At 36.7% G+C, this 20,390-nt stretch overlaps 1 protein-coding gene across 5 annotated transcripts in view; it reads left to right on the top strand.

The window, feature by feature from the left end:
* Positions 1-20,390, top strand: part of RB1CC1 (RB1 inducible coiled-coil 1) — a 104,008-nt gene that overhangs the window by 52,647 nt on the left and 30,971 nt on the right. For all 5 annotated transcript variants that reach the window (XM_037038663.1, XM_037038661.1, XM_037038659.1 and 2 more), the window contains 7 exons: positions 9,169-9,353; positions 9,521-9,707; positions 9,790-9,871; positions 10,349-10,410; positions 13,846-13,949; positions 14,367-14,493; positions 14,578-16,478. In XM_037038663.1, the coding sequence (XP_036894558.1) occupies positions 9,169-9,353; positions 9,521-9,707; positions 9,790-9,871; positions 10,349-10,410; positions 13,846-13,949; positions 14,367-14,493; positions 14,578-16,478 (2,648 nt within the window). The remainder of the gene's footprint in view (positions 1-9,168; positions 9,354-9,520; positions 9,708-9,789; positions 9,872-10,348; positions 10,411-13,845; positions 13,950-14,366; positions 14,494-14,577; positions 16,479-20,390) is intronic.

The raw sequence follows: 20,390 nt of genomic DNA, 5'->3' as shown, positions 1-20,390 counted from the left end.
TGCTGCGTAGAATTCCATTGTCTAAAGGTACCATAGTTTTTTGATTCATTCATTTACTGATGGGCACCTAGGTTGCTTCCAACAGTTGACTATTGTAAATTGTGCTGCTATGAACATTGGGGGTGCATAGGTTCTTTGGATTGGTGTTTTAAGGTTCTTAGGATATAATCCTAGCAGTGAAATTGCTGTGTCAAAAGGTAGATCCCTTTTCAGTTTTCTTAGAAAATTCCATACTATTTTCCATAGTGGTTGTATGTTTTAAAATTTTTTAAAATTGTTTATTCATTACAGTTCTAGTTTTTTTCCCCTTGTGCCCCCCTCCTTGCACCCCACCCCTGGAGCCCATAGTCAATCCCCTTTTCATTGTCCATGTGTCATTCACAGGTGTCCTTTGACTAATCCCTCCCCTACCTTTCACCATTCCCCCTTCTTTCCCCTACTACAGCTGTCAGTCTGTTCCATTTTTCCATGTCTCTGTTTCTTTTTCTCTCATTATTTTGTTCATTACATTCCAGTTATAAGTGAGGTCATATGGTATTTCTCTTTCACAGCCTGGCTTATTTTGCTTAGCATAATGCTCTCTAGTTCCATCCACGCTGTTCCAAAAGGTCAGGCTTCCTTCTTTCTTTCTGCTGCATAGTACATTTACATTGTATAAATGTACCGCAGTTTTTTTTTAATCCACTCATCTACCGATGGGCTGTTTCTAACACTTAGAGCTATTGCAAATAGCACTGCTGTGAACATAGGGGTGCATTAATTCTTTGGAATTGGTGTATCAGGATTCTTGGGGTATATTCCCAGCAGTGGAGTTGCTGGGATGTAAGGCAGTTCCATTATTAATTTTTTGAGGAAATTCCATACTATTTTCCACAGTGGCTGCACCAGTCTGCATTCTCACCAACAGTGTACAAGGGTTCCACTCCCTTTTTTCAGTGTCCTCATCAGCACTTCTTTTTGTTGTTGGTTTAATAATGATAGCCATTCTTACAGGTGTGAGCTGAGATCTCATGGTGTTTTTAAGTCGCATGTCTCTGATGGCTACTGATGTTGAGCATTTTAAAATACTGTCTATGGACCATCTATATGTCCTCCTTGGAGAAGTGTCTATTTAGGTCTTTTGCTCATTTTTTAATTGGGTTGTTTGTCTTCTGGATGTTAGGTCATATGAGTTCTTTATATATGTTGGAGATTAAACACTTGTCTGATGTTTCATTGGCAAATATGTTCTCCCGTACAGTTAATTACCTTTTCATTTTGGTGATGATGCTCTAGCCTAGAGAAGCTCCTTAATTCGATGTAGTTCCATATGTTTATTTTTTTCCTTTATTTCCCTTGCCTTAGGAGATACGTTGGCAAAAATATTGCTACATAAGGTTTTATTGCCTATGTTTTCTGCTAGGACTTTTATGGTATGACTAAAATTTTAAGTCCTTTATCTGTTTTGAGTTTATTCTGGTGTATGGTATAGGTTGGTGGTCTAGTTTTTTTGTTTGTTTGTTTGTTTTTAATGTACCAGTTTAGTTTTCCCAACACCATTTATTGAAGAAACTATATTTACTCCATTTTATGCAGATGTCTTCTTTGTCAGCTATTAATTGACCTTAGAGACATGGGTATATTTCTGGGCTCTCTGTTCTGTACCATTGATCTACATGTCTGTTCTTATGCCAGTACCAGACTATCTTGATTAGAATGGCCTTGAATTACAGTTTAATATCAGGTATTATGATCCTTCTAACTTTGTTCTTCTTTTTCAGAATTGCTGAGGCTATTTGGGGTCTTTTATGGTTCCATATAAACTTTTAGAATATTTGTTCTATGTCTGTGAAGTATGCCATTGATATTTTAATATGGATTATGTTGAATCTATAGATTGCTTTGAGTAGTATGCATTTTGATGTTAATTCTTCTAATCCATGAACACAGTATACAAATCCTTTTATTTGTATATTCTTCAGTATCTTTCTTCAGTGTTCTATAATTTTTTGAGTATAGATCTTTTACATCCTTGGTTAAATTTATTTTTCTAGGTACTTTATTTTTTTATTATAGTAAATGGGATTTTTTTCTTAGCTTCTCTTTCTGATAATTCATTGTTGGTGTACAAGAATGCCATTGATTTCTGAATATTGACTTTATATACTGTTACTGTGCCAAATTCACTTACTAGGTCGAGGAGTTTTTTGATGGAGAACATACTGTTTTCTATGTATACTATCATACTGTCTGTGAATAGTAACAGTTTTATTTCTTCCTTTCCAATTTGGATGACTTTTATTTCTTTTTCTTGTCAAATAGCTGTGGGTAGAACAGCTAATACTGTGTTGAATAAGAGCGGTGAAAGTGGGCACTCCTGCCTTGTTCCTAATCTTAGTGGAGACGCTTTTAGTTTTTGCCCATTGAGTATGATGTTGCCAGTAGGTTTCCTGTATATGGCCTTTATTATGTTGAGTTATGCTCCCTCTATTCCAACTTTGCTGAGTGTTTTTATCATAAATGGGTGCTGTATTTTGTAAAATGATTTTTCAGGATCTACTGATAAGATCATTTGATTTTTGTCTTTCATTTTGTTTATGCAATGTATTACATTTATTGCTTTCCGAATATTTTATACCATCCTTGCATCCCTGGGATAAATCCCAGTGGTCATGGTGTATGATCCATTTAATGTATTGCTGGATCTGGATTGCCATTATTTTGTTGAGGATTTTTTTAGCATTATGTTCATCAGAGATATTGACATGTAATTTTCTTACTTTCTTGTATCTTTACCTGGTTTTGGAATTAGAGCAATATTGGCCTCATGAAACGAGTTTGAGTGTCTTCCTGCTTCTTGCATTTTTTTTTTTTTTTTTGGAATAACTTGAGTATAGGTGTTAGTTCTTTTTTGAATGTTTAGTAAAATTCACCTGTGAAGGCATCTGGTCCAGCGATTTTGTGTGCTGGGAGGTTTTTTTTTATTATTGCTTCAATTTTGTTAGTTACCAGACTGTTCAGGCTTTCTGGTTCTTCTTGTTTCAGTTTTGGGAGATTGTATGTTTCCAGAAATTTGTCCTTTTTGCCTAGTTTGTCCAGTTTCTTAGCATATAGTTCTAGTAATTTCTTAAAGTCCTTTGTTTTTCTGTGGTATTGGTTGTTACATCTCCTTTTTCATTTCTGGTTGTATTTATTTGGGTCCTCTTTCTTTTATTCTTCATGAGTCTGGCAAAAGGTTTTCAATTTTGTTTATGTTTTCAAAGAACCAGCTCCTGGTTCTTTGTGATTTCAAAGAACCACAATACATTGATTCTTTGATTTTTTTTTTTTTTTAGTCTCTATGTCATTTAATTCTGCCCTGATCTTGATTGTTTCCTTCCTTCTACTTGCTCTGGGCTTTGTTGTTTTTCCTCTAGTACTTTTAGATGTAGGGTTAAGGTGTTTATTTGAGATTTTTTTTATCTTCTTTAGCTAGGCCTGTATTGCTATGAACTTCCCTCTCATAACTGCCTTCACTATGTACCATAGGTTTGGGTTTGTTCTGTGTTCATTTTCATTTGTTTCCAGATATTTTTAAATTTCTCTCAATTTTATTATTAAAATCATTCATTATTTAATATCATGTTATTCAGTCTCCCTGTCTATTTGAATGTTTTCGAGTTTTTGCCTTAGGTTGTTTACTAGTTTCAAGTCATTGTGATCAAAGAAGCTGGTTGATATGATTTCATTTTTCTTGAGTTGTTAAGGCTTGTTTTATGTCCTACCATGTGTTCTATCTTTGAAGATGATCCATTTGTGTTTTTAAAAGAATGTGTGCTTTGCTTTTTTGTTGTGAAATGTTCTCTAAGTATCAGTAGGTCCATTTGATCTAGAGTATTGTTCAATGCCACAATATCCTTTTTGATTCTTTGCTTGTAAGATCTATCCATTGTTGACAGTGGGGTGTTAAAATCTCCTACAATGACTGTATTTCTGTCAATCTCCTTATTACTGTCATCTGAGTTTTTCTTATGCATTTAGGTGCTCCTGTGTTGGCTGCGTGTATATTTCCAGGGGTTATATCCTCTTAGTGGAGTACTCCCTTATGTATTATAGTGACCTTCTTTGTCTCTTGTTATGGTCTTTGTTTTCAAGTCTCTTTTGTCTGATAGAGTGTTGGTACCCCAGTTGTTTGTTTTTGTGTTTTTTTCCATGTCTTTTGCTTCGAATATTTTTTCCAGCCCTTTACTTTTAGCCTGTGTAGATCTTTAGTTCTGAGGTGAGTCTCTTGTAGACAATATATATATTCAAATTGTGTTTTCTTACCCACTCAGCTACCTTATGTCTTTTTATTGGAACTTTTAATCCTTTTACATTTAAGGTTATCTTTGCCATTGACTTGTTCATTGCCATTTTTTCCTTTGTACCTGTGTTCCTCTTTTTTCTCTCTATTTTAAAGTAATCCCTTTAGCATCTCTTGCAGTGCTGGCGTGGTCGAGATGTACCCTTTTAGCCTTCTTTTGTCTTGGAAGCTCTTTATTTTACCTTGCGTTTTAAGTCAGAGCCTTGTTAGATAGAATAATCTTTGTTGCAGGCCTTTGCTTTTCATTGCTTGGAATATTTCTTGCCATTCCCTTCTTGATTATAGTGATTCTGTTGAGAAATCAGTTGATAGCCTTATCAGATCTCCCTTGTATGTTACTAGCTGTTTCCTTGCTGCCTTTAAGATTCTCTTGTTGTCTTTAAATTTGGCCACTTTAATTATGATGTTCCTTGGAGTGGGGTTGTTAGGGTTCATCTTGATTGAGACCCTCTGTGTTTCCTAAACTTGCATGACTTTTTCCTCATCAAGTTAGAGAAGTTTTCTGTCATTATATTTTTAGACAGGTTTTGTATCCCTTGCTCCTTTTATTCTTCTGGTATTCCTGTGATGCAAATGTTGTTCTGAAACTTCCTTAAACCATCCTTATTAATTTTTAATATTTTTTGTTTTGTTGCTCTGTCTGGGTGTTTTTTTCTACCTTCCAGCTTGCTTGATTGCTTTTCTTCATTTAGCCTGCTTTTAATTTCTTTTATTGTATTCTTTATTTTGGATATTATATTCATCTTTTCCTCCTGGCTCTTTTTTATAGTTTCTATGCCCTTTTTCATGCTGATGTAATTCCCACTAAGTTCCTTATAGCTCCCATAAAGTTCCTTGTAGTTCTCACTGAGTTCCTTGAGCATCCTCATAACCATTATTTTGAATTCTATGTCTGATAGATTGCTGGCCTCAATTTCAGTTATCTCTTTTTCTGGGGGTTCTTCCTTAACCTTTGATTGGGGGTTGTTTCTTTGTCTCCCCATTTTAGGTGACTTTGTTTCTGCATTTCACATTGCTCTGCTTTGACTGCCTGTCTTCATGGGGTGGCCTTCTGTGATAGGAGTTCTGTGGGACTCAATGGTACAGTCTCTTTGATCTCCTGATCTGGATAATCTAGGGATATCCTTTATTCAGTTTATGTGGGCCCCCTTGTTGAACTTGGACTTCAATTATTCATGGCTCATTTGTTGGTGGGTTCTCACCTCTGGCTGGCTGACTGTCACAGCCCCACCACATCTTGTATGGCATTGTATAGTTGCTGGCAAAACAACACAAAACTACCCAGGAAACCAAAATCCATGCCAGTAGAAATATCCACCTCCAACCATATCAGGAATATCAATAGAAATGATTGAATATTAATAAAGGTGGGAAAAGACTAAGATTATTATTAGGTAGGAAAAAAGAGTGTGAGATGACTAAAGGAGAGAAAAGGGATTTTGAGAAGGAAGGGGGAGGAGAAATAATAACAGTAGGGAACAGAAACAAGGCATAGAAAGGGAGAAAGTAAAATATAAATATGTAAGTAAAAAAGGGAAGGCTGATGGCAAAATAGAGTAAGAAAAGGAAGAATATAATATGAGGTTTGAAATAAAGTAAAAAAAAAACAGTGAACCAATGGGAACAAAGTGAAAGAAAAATCATAACAGGGCCAATAACTGATAGATGAGCAAAAATTAATAAAGGTGAAATAAGAATAAGTATTATAAGAAAGAGAAGAAAGAATATGAAATGTCTATTGTAATAAAGAAAAATGATTTTGAGAGGATAGAGGGAGGAGAAATAATACAATTCAGGAGTAGAAACTAGGCTAAGAGAGGGGAAAAAACAAAATTTCAAACTCAAGTAAGCAATTCTAGGACGAAGGGAAAATGAAGTAAGGGTGAGTAACCTCTGAGATTTGAAATAAAAATATAGTGAATAGGAATAAAGTTAAAGAAAAATAGGAATAGCTGCAATATCCGCACCAAACAAATAATGATTAATAAAGTTGGAAAGAAAGTAAGATTATTATAAGAAAGGGAAAAAAAATGTGAACTAAAGTAAGTAAAAATCATTGTGAGAGAATAGAGGGAGGAGAAATAGTAGAGTAAAGAATAGGGACAATGCTTATAAAGGGGGAAAGTAAAATTTAAAACAAAAAATAAGAAAATGAAAAAAAGGGTAGGAAGAAAGCAAGATGGAGGAAGGCAAGGAAGGGTACATGTGAGATTTGAAATTAATATAAAAATCTAAATAAAAAGAATAAAAGTAAAAGACAATAGTGAATTAGTAAAAGACAATAAATAGTAAAAGACAATTGTTGGGATACAATTTATTTACAATAAATAGTAAAAGACAATTGTTGGGATACAATTGAAGAAAAAGTAATGAAGTTAAAAGACCGTATGAAAGAAAAAATAACAAATTTTGAAGAAGAATGAGGTAGAACTCATCAAAGCAGAGTTTCATGTTTTTGCCTTCTGTCTTCTGGGCCATCCAACTCTGGCAGCAGTACATGTATCACCTTCACCTGCCTCTAGAGGGGGCTTTTATTGAGATCTGAAGGGTGGGACCCTTGGCTTTTCCCTGGGAGGCACTGTTCAGTCTTGGAAAAACTGTAGGTGTGTTCCCCTGCCCCTGCGTCACCCATCTTAGTCTGCCTCAGCTTGTTTCTACTAATGTATAGTTTCTAATGAACTAGCTGTCCGTTTGAAGGGAGGGGCCCTTCTGTGTAAGAGATCAGCTCTTTCCCACTTCTGGCTGATGGCAGCTGTGTGTGCTGGCCCAGGCTGGGTGGTGCCCTGATTCCCCCTTGCTGCATCTATTTCTGATCTCCCTGCCTTGCTGGCCTCAGTGGAATAAGGGCTCTAGGAGCCAGTGTATTTTGTACAAATGGGCCCTTTAGCATTTTTCTTCCTATCTTTCTCCTGCAGATATGCACGGGGGGTTCTTGAGCCTGTCCTACCTGTTCTGCAAAGCTTCCCTGTTGGATGCAGTGCTGGCAGTCCTGCAGGAGGTGGGGTCTGAGTACATCCTTCCCAGAGATTTGAACTCTGCTAGGGAAGGGGTTCTGCCTGGCTATAAATAATCTCTGGTGCTCAACTCTTGCCTAATTTCCAGCCCATTAGCCTCACGATAGACAGTCCCCAACTCTGTTTTTTGTAGGCCCGTCTCACTATCCCCACTGGGCTGGGGTCCAGAAATCCCTTTGCTGTGAAACTTTCTAATCTCCCTGTCCAGCTCTATTCAGCGGGAGCAAACTATACTTTCAGCCTTGTCCCTTTGCTTGCAGGCACATTTTAGCTCCCATTTAAAAAATTCTCTCTGTGGCACACTGACTACAATACCAAGTTATTGTCCAATTTTTCATGCACACTGCCTCTCCAAAAACCAAAAGTATCTCACAGTCATGGGTGGCCGTGGCCTGTCTCCTCCCAACCCAGGTGTGGCCCCTGATCCTTTTGGAAGATAGAGTGCCTCTCTTTCTGTCACTCTCCCAGTTGGTGTTTGATGCTGCAACTATGGACCTGCTGCTCACTGTGTGTGTGTGTGTGTAGCTTGGATCTTCGCAACTTCACATATCCTCTCAATTTACTCCTGGCCCAGGTCTGGGGGTTCCCTGCCCTGGGAGGGAACCATGAAGCTACAATTTCTGACTAGTCTTTCTGCAGCTGCAGGCTCCACAAAGGGGGTGTTTCCCCTTCCACGTGTAAAATCTTACTACCCTTTGTGAAATGTCTTCTGTACTGTTTGGCTTCCAAACTTTTTATCAGCTGGGATTCTGTTGATCATTCAACATTTTTGTCAGAAGATAAGCCAAGAATCAGAGTTTGGGGCAAGAGCAATCAGACTCAGCTTCCACCTACTTGGCCGCCATCTTCTGTATATCCTCTTTGGACATTTTTTAAAAGATTTTATTTATTTATTTTTAGAGAAGGGGGAAGAGAGGGAGAGAAACGTCAGTGTGTGGTTGCTTCTCACATGGCCCCCACTGGGGACCTGGCCTGCAACACAGTCATGTGCCCTGACTGGTAATCGAACCAGCGACTCTTTGGTTCTGAGCCCAGGTTCAGTCCACTGTGCTACACCAGCCAGGGCCCTTTTGGACATTTTTTAAGTGCCTGCTGTTGGGTTTAGTTTGTCTGGTTGTGTGTACAAAAGACGACTTTCAAATATGACACATTTGTCTAAATTAATTTATAGCCTAAAAACAATCCTTTCCCTATTTAAGAAAATGATGTAAATTTCACTTGTGAAAATATATTTCATAGCTAAGAAAAATAGTATATTTTCCTACCAAATAATAAAATGTATTATAAAATCGCAGTGTTAAATTATTGTTCTAAAGATGGCACAAACTATCTCATCTGTCAGTTGAACAAAATATAGGCCAGAAATAAAAAGTACAAAGTCAATTAATTGTTGTTTTTCATTTGGATAAGTGTACAATATATTCTTGAATATCATTGGCCAAGATTAAATCAGTTACTCTTTTTCATGGCTTAAAATCAGTGACCGTATTTTATTTAATACTTATGCTCTGACCCATGTGTAGTAGGAGTCTAGACATATAATTTCTAGTTCTAATTTGGCTATTAAATGTGTCCTTCGACAAGTTTCTGTCTTTTCCTGGGTTTAATTTTTTTCTAGCATGAATATGGAAGTGAATTAGATAAGCATAGATTTTTTAAAAAAACACTGAACCTTTTCCTGTGTCCACATGTACCACAATAAAAAAAAGTAGCCCTTAAAATTTTGTTTGAAAGTAGCACAGTTCTTTGTTAACATAAAGATTTTCCTTCCAAAAGAATATTCACGTCTGTCATGAAACAAATTTAATTCTTTTGAAATATTTTTTCTCAAAGGGATTTTTAGCTAATCAGATGAGAGCTGAAAACTTGAAGGATGCGTCTGTATTACCTGATTTATGCCTCAGTCATGCAAATCAGTTGATGATTATGTTGCAAAATCATAGAAAACTGTTGGATATTAAACAGAAGTGTACCACTGCCAAACAAGAACTAGCAACTAATCTACATGTAAGACTGAAGTAAGTGTTATTTTGTTATTTCTAATTTAGGATGTTTAGAGTTGATGTTACTTAATTTCTCCCAAGTGGTGGCATATTTTTATTATCACTATATTGAAATACTTAATTGACTAACTTGGCATTAGATTATTTTTATAGAGTTTGTATGTCTCAATTTCATTTTATAGGTGGTGTTGCTTTGTAATGCTTCATGCTGATCAAGATGGAGAGAAATTGCAAGCTTTGCTTCGCCTCGTAGTAGAGCTCTTAGAAAGAGTCAAAATTGTTGAAGCTCTTAGTACAGTTCCTCAGATGTACTGCTTAGCTGTTGTTGAAGTTGTAAGGAGAAAGATGTTCATAAAACACTACAGGGAGGTATGCAAGTTTTATTGTTTTAATTGTGTATCAGTTTTAATGGATTGTTGTGCAATAATAACATAAACTTTCCTCCTTTTAGTGGGCCGGTGCTTTAGTCAAAGATGGGAAGCAATTATATGAAGCTGAAAAATCAAAAAGGGAATCATTTGGAAAATTATTTAGTAAGTGCTCTTCATTAATAACTTAAATTTTCCCCTGGCTGGTGTAGCTCAGTGGATTGAGCGCAGGCCTGTGAACCAGACTATCGCGGCTTGATTCCCAGTCGGGGTACATGCCTGGGTTGTAGACCAGTTCCCGGCAGGGGACACACCAGAGGCAACCATACTCTCCCTCTCTCATTCCCTTCCCCTCTAAAGATAAATAAATAAATTTAAAAAAATAACTTAAATTTATTTTTTAAGTAAAAAGTGGTTTTTATTTTAAGGATATGAATATATTGTAGCATGTATATGATTTTAATTAGCATTGAAATTTATGGAAACATTCCTTTTAAGTCTATAGAGTTGAATCCACTATTAACTTTTAAATATGAAGTATTATCAGAATCTTTAAAAGACAGGGGTTTTTTTCCCCTTGGTTTTTGTTTTTCATCCTAAATAAAGTTATAAAATAACCATATTGTTAATTTCTTTACATAGGGAAGTCTTTTTTAAGAAATCGTCTGTTTAGAGGATTGGACTCCTGGCCCCCGTCCTTTTGTGTATGTATTTATTTCCTAACCATAACTAAATTTTGTATGTGTTCAGAGTTTAATTTCAGAAGTAGAAGTATTTATCAGAAATTTTTTATCAGCATAAAGTTTTTGGCTTTAACAACAGCAAGTTGCTATAAAGCTTTAAAATACATTTATAATTTTTTAATTATATTTTATTGATTATGCTACTAAAGTTTTCTTCATTTTTCTCCCTTTGCTCCTTCTTCCCAGGGCCCCCTATTCCCTCAGCAGTCCCCCCACCATTGTTCATGTCCATGAGTTATGCCTATAAGTTCTTTGGCTACTCCATTTCCTTTACTGTACTTTATATCCCCATGGCTATTCTGTAACTGCCTGTTTGTACTTCTTACTCCCCTCACCTCTTCACTCATTCTCCCACACCCCCCTCCCATCTGGCAACCATTTAGTAACCAACTTCTTTTCTCTCTTAAGAGTTTCTTTTTATCTTTAACCTTTGGCCTTTTAATAATGATGTATCATGTAGTGAGCCTCTTTGCATCCATCATAATTGGGACTCTGTGGTTCCTGAACCTGCATGTCTATTTCCTTCACCAAATTAAGGAAGTTTTCTTTCACTATTTTTTCAGATAGACTTCCGATTTCTTGCTCTTTCTCTTGTCCTTCTGGCACCCCTATGAGGCAAATGTTGGACATCTTGAAGTTATCCCAGAGGCTGTTTGTACTGTCCTCATTTTGGGAGGTTCTTTTTTCTTCTTGTTTTTCTGTGTGGTTGTTTTACCCTTCCTTACATTCCAAATCGTTAATTTGATTCTCAGCTTCATCCACTCTGTTGTTCTTTCCCTGTAACTTGCTCTTTATTTCAATTAGTGTATGTTTAGTTCTGACTAGGTCTTTTGATGCTGCTGAGGTCCTCACAAAGTTCCTTGAGCATCCTTATTATAATCAGTGTTTTGAACTCTGCATCTGATAGATTGCTTATCACCATTTTGTTTAGCCTTTTTTTAGAGTTTTGATCTGATCTTTTATTTGGGCCATGTTTCTTTGTCTCCTCATTTTGACATTCTCTCTGTGTTTGTGTCTGTGTATTAAGTAGAGCTGCTTTGACTCTGTGTCTTAGTAGTGTGACCTAACATAGTAGATGTCCTGTAGGATCCAGTGACACAGCCTCCCTTCTCACCCAAGCTGGGTACTTGGAGTGGCGCCCTTCGTGTAGACTGAGAACACCCTCCTCTTGTAGTTACTATTGGCAGATCAGTGTGAAGGACTTACCCAGGCCAGGCAGCTACAGGGACTGGCTGTGACTCTGACCACCAGCCTCCACCATCTATGGAGGATCAGCTGTGCAGGGGTAGGGTGGTGGTGTTCCAAGTGGACAGTACAACTGTCCACAGGATGCACTGGCCCTGGGGTTTCCACGATGGTACAGTCCAAGGTCAGCCCCCACCTATGTTTTGCCCAGGTCACCCTGCCTGAGCTGTAAAGTAATCTGAGATGTCTGCTACTTGTGCTTGGCTTGGAGATTCCCAGGCAAAACCAGGTTGTGAATCTAATCTGGCTGCCCCTAGGGCTCACTGAAGCCGTGCTGTTGTTTGTTTGATAGGATTTAGGAGCCAAGTCCAGTCATTTTTTTTGATAAACATCTTGGGTGGGCCTGCAAGTTGGGTGGGGCAGAGCCTCTGAGGATCCCCAAGGTGGGTCAGACAGTGTCAGCCAGGTTGGTGGAGTCTCAGATATGGCACCAGTTTACCAGCTCTGTTCGGGGAGAGTGTAACAAAGTGATAATGGCCTCTGCTCATCCCTATGCCAGACACTTCAATCTCTCTCCCTGTATACCAGTGGTGCCCTTCAAGCTGCCACCCCAGTGCTGGAACTCAGAAGGAACAAGTCTGAGTAGGTGAGCCCATGTCTGGGTTCTTTAGAGGAATTGACTGGGGCTCCAGAAGTTTCTTTCACCCACTCAGTCCCTGCTGGTTTTCAAAGCCAGAAGGTGTGGGTACTTATCTTCCTGGCACTGGAATCCTGGCACAGGAGGTCTGGTATGGGTCTGGGACTCCTCACTCCTGAGATATTCCTCCAGAATTTTTATCCATATGATTCTGGGACCAGCCCGTTCTGTGTCTACACCTTTTCTACCAGTCTGGATAGATGTAGTTTATTTAATTCTGTAGTTATCAGACTTCCATTCAACTCGATGTCAGATGTTCCTGAGTGATGGTTCTGTATTTTAGTTGTAATTTTGATGTGGTTGTGCAAAGAGATGAGCCATGTCTGCCTATACCGCCATCTGGACTCGAAGTCTATAGTTTGATCTAGACTCTCCTTAGCACAGGGGGATGTCTTACTACACTGTTAAGATTGATAGGAATAGATTCTTTTATTTGTATTTTGTCTTTTTCTCCTTTTGTCCCTTTCTTTACCATTTTCTTCTTTTCTTCCTCTCCCTGCTTTTCTTTCCTTCCTGTCCTCTCCTGTTTTTCTTCCTCTTTTTATTCTTTAACCCATGGACCCCCCTTTTCTTTTATTTATGTGTTGACAAATCAGAGTACAGTGGACTTGTCAGGTAGCTTTCATTGGAACCATGAAAAATAAATTTGATATATTTTTAAACCAGATTTCATAGTCAGAGAAGTTTAGGAAGTACTATAGGTTGTTTTGCTTGTTTGTGTTTTCTTAGACATTCAGCTTAGCTGTTAAACAAGTTTCTGTGCTATAGGATTTCTTAGGGCTTCAAATATATATCTTAGAGTGAGTAATATAATAGGGTTCACACACTTATTTATCTAGGAAACTGTTTAAATAAGAAAATCTTAACATTTCTAAATCTATGTAAAAATTAAAATAAATGGTATATATTTTTAAAGATTCATTTCTTGGCCAAAGGAAGAAAGAAATTGTAGGGCTTATAATGTAATTTTTTTAAGAAGCTGAAATTAACTAATGATTTGTATTTTTACAAATGTAAAGGTCAAGTGAATGTCAAGAAAGTGTTACATGAGGGAAAATGATTTTTACCATTTTAAAACAAGGCATACTAATAGGGGATAGGAATAGATACAGGGCTAAGGCTAGAGAGATCCTCATGATTATTCTATAGGTCAAGGAGAAATTTGAGAATAGTTTATGTACTAGTGAAACAGATAATTCTTTAATGTTGACAGAAATGTAGAATTCCCATACTTTCTATGGGAATTTCATGCAGAAAATAGAAATGGGCAGGAATGAGTACATTCCTGTTGACTATCAAGAGCTTGGGTATCCCAGTTATTCAAAACTTAGAAAAATAATACACCATGTCATTGAATAGTCCTTCATTTGTAATGTACTTTATTCTATTTGTTAAGTGTGAATTGATCAGTTGAAGCATTTTCATTTATTTGTTTTACTGAATTTGATTATAGTAAAAGAGAATTTATAAGTTTATTCTGTATATTTTATGGTAAATTATTATTATTTGTATAGACACAGAAACCTCGAAAGTTTGACTGTGAGCTTCCAGATATTTCATTAAAAGATTTACAGTTTCTGCAATCATTTTGTCCTTCGGAAGTTCAGCCATTCCTCAGGTAAATGTCATTAGTATTTTTAACTTTAGATATCACTTTACAGTGTTTTTATTATTCTGGATCTGTGGAAAGCAGTACCAAAGCACTCTTAGGAGATACCAGAATAGAACTGTTTCATAATAGACTATCTCTCCTATGGCTGTTTTAAGAAATTTTGGCAGAATGTAAAAATGACCAGAAAATAAAGAAATTCATGTCTTATATGTAATTATTTTCTAGTAGTGACTCTGATTTTGCTTACTGTGAGAGATTTCTAATTTATCATTTTAGTGATTATATCTTAGGTTTCTTGAGCTATTTTTGGTGTTCATTGAAAGAGGATGATGATGTAGTTATTTTTGACAGATTAAAATATTTGGTTGTACTTATCTTTTTATTAAAAAATCAGAAATCTAATCTGATTACATTTTATTTCAGGGTTCCCTTACTTTGTGACTTTGAACCTCTACACCAGCATGTACTTGCTCTACATAATTTGGTAAAAGCAGCACAAAGTTTGGATGAAATGTCACAGACCATTACAGATCTACTGAGTGAACAAAAGGCAAATTAAATTCTTTCAAATAGTTTATTAGTGTGAAATGTTTATGTTGCTGCAGCTGTATAAGCCTCTCTCTCTCTTTTCCAGGCATCCATGAGTCAGACATCCCCACAGTCAGCTTCCTCACCAAGGAGAGAAAGTGCAACAGAAATTACAACTACTACCTCACCAAAAACGCCCCCTCCGCTCACTGTGCAGGATCCCTTATGTCCTGCAGTGTGTCCCTTAGAAGAATTGTCTCCAGATAGCATTGATGCACATACATTTGATTTTGAAACTATCCCCCATCCAAACATAGAACAGACTATTCACCAAGTTTCATTAGACTTGGATTCATTAGCAGAAAGTCCTGAATCAGATTTTATGTCTGCTGTGAATGAGTTTGTAATCGAAGAAAATTTATCATCTCCTAATCCTATAAGTGATCCACAAAGTCCAGAAATGATGGTGGAATCACTTTATTCATCAGTTATCAATGCAATAGATAGTAGACGTATGCAGGATACAAATGTATGTGGTAAAGAGGATTTAGGAGATCGTGTTTCTCTAAATGTCCAATTGGAAAAATGTAGGATTATTGCCCAAGACTCCCAGTTCACTATACAAACCATCAAGAAAGACCTCTGCCACTTCAGAACATATGTACAAAAAGAACAGTGCGACTTCTCGAATTCTTTAAAGTTTACAGCAACAGAAATAAGAAACATTATTGAAAAGGTAAAATATTCTGTGGAAGTAACACTAAATGAAAAACATCAAAAAGAACTACAGTCTTTAAAAAGTGAATATGAAAGCAAACTTGACGCACTAATAAAGGAGAGTGAAGAAAACAAAAACAAAATTAAAAAGCTTAAAGGAGACTTAGTATGCCTCGAGGAGGTTTTGCAAAATAAAGATAATGAATTTGCTTTGGTTAAAAATGAAAAAGAAGCTGTCATCTGCCTGCAGAATGAAAAGGACCAGAAGTTGTTAGAGATGGAAAGTACAATTCATACTCAAAATTGTGAAATTAAAGAACTCAAAGAGTCACGAGAGATAGCATTAGAAGACTTAAGAAAGATCCATGTTGAAAATGATGAGAAGATCCAGTTGTTGAGGACAGAACTTCAGAACTTAGAGCAAAGTCATTTAAAGGAATTAGAGGACACTCTGCATGTCAGGCACAAACAGGAGTTTGAGAAAGTTATGACAGACCAGAAAGTTTCTTTGGAGAAATTACAAAATGAAAATCAACAAACAATCAATCAGATTCAAGAGTCTCATGCCACAATTATTCAGGAAAAAGAACAACAGCTACAGGAGTTAAAACTTAAGGTGTCTGATTTGTCAGACATGAGATGTAAGTTAGAGGTTGAACTTGCATTGAAGGAAGCAGAAACTGATGAAATAAAAATTTTGCTAGAAGAAAGCAGAGCCCAGCAGAATGAGACCTTAAAATCTCTCCTTGAACAAGAGACAGAAAACTTGAGAGCAGAGATAAGTAAACTAAACCAAAAAATTCAGGATAATAATGAAAATTACCAGATAGGCTTAGCAGAACTAAGAACTTTAATGACAATTGAGAAAGATCAGTGTATTTCAGAGTTAATTAGTAAACATGAAGAAGAATCTAATATGCTTAAAGCTGAATTAAACCAAGTAACATCATTGTATCGCCAAGCATTTGAAATAGAAAAAAACCTGAAAGAAGAAATAGTTGAACTGCAGAGTAAATTGGACTCAGCATTGAGTGCTCTTGAAAAACAAAAAGATGAAAAAATCACCCAACAAGAAGAAAGGTATGAAACTATCATCCAGAAACTTGAGAAAGACAAAGAAAAATTAGTCATGAACCAGGAACAGGAGAGAGAAGAGTTAATTCAGAAGCTTAATTGTGAAAAAGAAAAAGCTATTCAGAATGCCCTAAAAGAATTTAAATTGGAGAGAGAAGCTGTTGAGAAAGAGTTACTAGAAAAAGTTAAACATCTTGAGAATCACATAGCAAAAAGGTAAGAATTAACCTTTAAGTCTGTGATTATAAATTTAAAATATTGGTGACTCAAATCAGTTTTGTGTTTAATCACATCACCTTGATTTACTCTCATGTCTTAGGTAAATGTAACAGCTGAGATATAAAATAAAAACTTGTACATTTTAAATAGTTAATATTTTTTGCAAACATTTTGAAAGTAACAGATTTCACACATCTATTAGTGGATTTTAAAAATGGATTGGAGTTTTGGATTTCTAGAGAAATGATTTTTTGAAAAATTCAAATGTTTTCAAGAGCTTCCTTTATTATCAGTTTCCTTCTTTGGTTTATTTGAAGGTTTTTTTCCTGAATTATTCAATCAGAAATTAACTTTTCCTCTTTTTAAATTGTGTATGTATGTGTACAAAGATAACAGTTTCCCGTGAGCAGTGTTTAGTAAATGTTAAATTTGATATTGGGGCTATGTATAGTTTCATTATTGTGACTTTCTTGATATTAAAATTTCAGTGATTTCCTTGTTTTTTCAGATGATACTATTTTTTTAATTCCATGTTTTGTAAAGTGGGATTTTTGCAGTTTTATTATTGTTACTGACTGATGTTACCATTTGTTATTAGAGAAAATGGTCTTTAGTTTTTCTATTCTTTAAAATTTATTGAGGTGTTTTGTGGCTAATAAAAACTTTTTATAACATTAGCAATTAGTTCTATTCTTCTAAGTGAATATATTTATATTTATATATGCTGTATATATTTTAACCTCTGTTTCTTGCCTTACCACTTTTATACAGTCTCTTGAATTGACTCTGCTGTGTAATATTCATATATTGGTGTACAGTTAAACTTCTTCTGTTTTGAAAACAGAGATTCTTTATGAATTCTGGGGGGATTAAAGGGTTTAATATGGGAATTAAAGTTGCACAAACATTTATAGAACTGGGGCGGGTAAGGTCAAAGTGGTTACTGCAGAAGGCCAGGAAAATTCTAAGTGAAGTGTGAGAAAAACAGACACTAAACATCCACCAAAGCTCGTAGTTTCCGTGGCTCACTGGGAAGCTGCTGCAACATACAAGAATCTCTTCAAGCCCCAATGATGTGGCTCCATCTGCAGCACAGTGGTAGGAAGCTACTGTGAAACTGCATCTGGATACAACCACCTGTGTCTACCGGGAGAGTTATCCTGGGCTGCTCTTCTACTTTCCAAACCTTGTACCTATTCTTTTCATTGGTGACCTTGAAGTTATAAAGGGGTTTCTGGAAAATATAGAACCTTTATTACATTGCAGATCAGATTCTAGAAAAGGGATGAGAGCAATGGCAAGCTGACAGCATCCTAGCACTGTATACCTTGTTTCAAACTCAGTAATCTTACATATCTCTTTTACTCATATTGAACTATCAAATAAAGACATTTACAATGTCTTGTTTCTGTCAAATGTGATTCAACTTATATCCCTCATATCTCCTCAGGTATCCTAACCCTTTCTTCCAAAGGTGAGACTTAAACTTAATGTCATTCTAGCCATCCTAGAGTGAATATATTGATGGTCATTAATTTTTCTACATAGATACAATCTCTCTTTAATACTCTCTAAGTTAAATGTTAAAGTATAGGGTTAACTAGCATTGTCGCAATACATGTTATGTACTAGAAGAGAGAAGGAAAAAGATGAATACTTGATAACTTGATTAAGCCTTGATATAGGCTTAATCACTCTATGTATATGTTTTCATTCTTTATTTCTGAATTTAGCCTTGTAACTCTGGAACACAGGTGGCAAACTCAAGGCCTGCGGGCCAAATCTGGCTCTCTACCTTGTTTTAGCCAGGCCAGCACCTTGTTTCTATCCAGTGGCAACACGGAGCTTTCTCTTAACTGTTAAGGAGTAATTACATTTATGCAGTCCTAAAATTACATTCAGCTCTTTGAAGGCAACTGTGGGGCTGATGTGGTCCCTGGTGAAAATTAGATTGGCACCCCTTCTCTAGAAGGTATTTACAGCTTCCTTCTATTCCCACTCCACTTTTTATCTTAGACATCACCTCAGCTGATTTTACTTCTTGATCTGAGGAGACTTGTCATTAACGGCACTTCCTATAATATAGTTGCTGTAGTTTTTCATTTGACCCTTTATCATTGGACACGGCAGTGTCAAGAGACATGCTGTGGAAGTCCCTGACTTCCAGTAATATTTTTCCCTGCCCTTGTGTAGGATAAACTGTTTTCCACTGATAATTTGAGTTCTATTATAGCAGTACAGACTTCTTTGCATGTTGGTTCAGTGACATGAGGAACTCTAATTAGCCAAGTGTTAGTTTAAGCTTCTAGTTCAGTGGGACCCTGGTTGTATCTCCTGGTAAAGAAATTTTTTGTGGGGTAGGGGTATGTGGGGGCCATATTTACTCTAAATCAGCATGATCCAAAATTGTAGGGAGAGGAAGCAAAATTTGTGCTAATGGCTCTAGGAGTAATAGAGTGGCTATTCCAATTTTTGTCTTCCAATTTCTCTCCTCGATTCTCCAACCCAGGTATTCTAACTATGGGAGAGTTAGTCTCACAGAGTAGTGTCTGGTTCAGAGAATGTACTGCATTCTTTAGCCATCAAAATGTCACCCATGTGGTATTATAACTGAGTTTTCAATAAATTGATCCACAGTTGTATCAGGCCAGTTGCTTTAGAGATTGGTGTATGTGGTGGGATCTGACTCCCTTTAGGTATGAGGCCATGGCTATACATGCTGTTCTGTAAAATAAAGTTCCCCCTTTAGAATCAATTCTAATGGAATACCATAACAGTAAATTAAGTCTTTTGTAAGTTCAGGAGTGGTGTTTATTGCAGACACATTGTGGTCACGGAAGGTTAATCTATGTAGAGAATGATGAACTATTTTTGTGAGAACAGATTGCGGTCCTCTTCATGAGGGAAGTGATCAAGTGTCACCAAGTGATTGGTCTCCTGAAAGAGCTCTGCAGAATTGGGTTCTCACTTTCTGCATGTCATTAGCATTTTGAATAGTACTGCTATGGCTAAAGAATTTGATACCCAGAGAATGTTCAACTTGCACATCTGATTATTATCTCCCACTGTTGTTCCTCACAGTGGGAGATAATGAACTCAGAGGAATTCTGTATTCTCATACTTTGTTCCTCCTTTAAAATGTTCATCCATATTTCTCCTCTACAAACCTTCTTGTCACCAGATTTCAATCTAGTTTCTTCCAAGTCATTCATTATCCAGTCAAGTCTTTGGCCAGTATCCATGAATCACTGCGGTTTGATAACCCTGGCCATTTCTCCAAGGTAACGTCAAGGACACTGCTTGACTTACTGGTACCAGGAAGATTTCCTTTCACTACTGTTCTTCAGGATAACTCCTCGGTGGGCCTCTAGTACTTAAACTGTGCTTTTGAATAATGTCAGCTTATTGCGTAGAATTATCAGGAAACGAGGTCTTCCAGGTTTTTTCCCCTCATATGGAATGCCCTACTTGTGATGGAGAGAAAAGAAACAACATAGCAGGAGTAAGAGCCTTGGGAACCTAAACCTCTTGAACCTTGTGCCATCAAGACTCCTTTGAGCTCCATCCTATGTATGCCACATCTACTTGATGGTGGAGTGCTGCTATGTACACTCAACTTCATGGGTTGATAGGTTAGATATTATCTTCTTTATGATGGGCAACTCAGGGAACATGATAACTTGGGAGACCATGGTCAGTCTTTCAATATCTATACAGACCCAGTAGCAAGCCATTTTACGAGAGAAAAATAGTTACCAGCTTCAAAAATCCTGAGGGCCTCAACTGATTTTCCTATAGGACTTGCCAGAAGCTCCATTGGTATCCGTTTCTGCTGTAGACACATCTAGCAGCTGCTGGAAAACATGGCTCAAGTGGCAAAGCAGCTTGCATGTCAGTGTGGACCTATTG

Source organism: Sturnira hondurensis, unplaced genomic scaffold, assembly GCF_014824575.4.
Source record: "Sturnira hondurensis isolate 20B ecotype Veracruz unplaced genomic scaffold, ASM1482457v3 Scaffold0024805, whole genome shotgun sequence".
Lineage (NCBI taxonomy): Eukaryota > Metazoa > Chordata > Mammalia > Chiroptera > Phyllostomidae > Sturnira > Sturnira hondurensis.
Note: the sequence above shows the minus strand (reverse complement) of the source record. Positions and strands in the feature narration are given on the sequence as shown.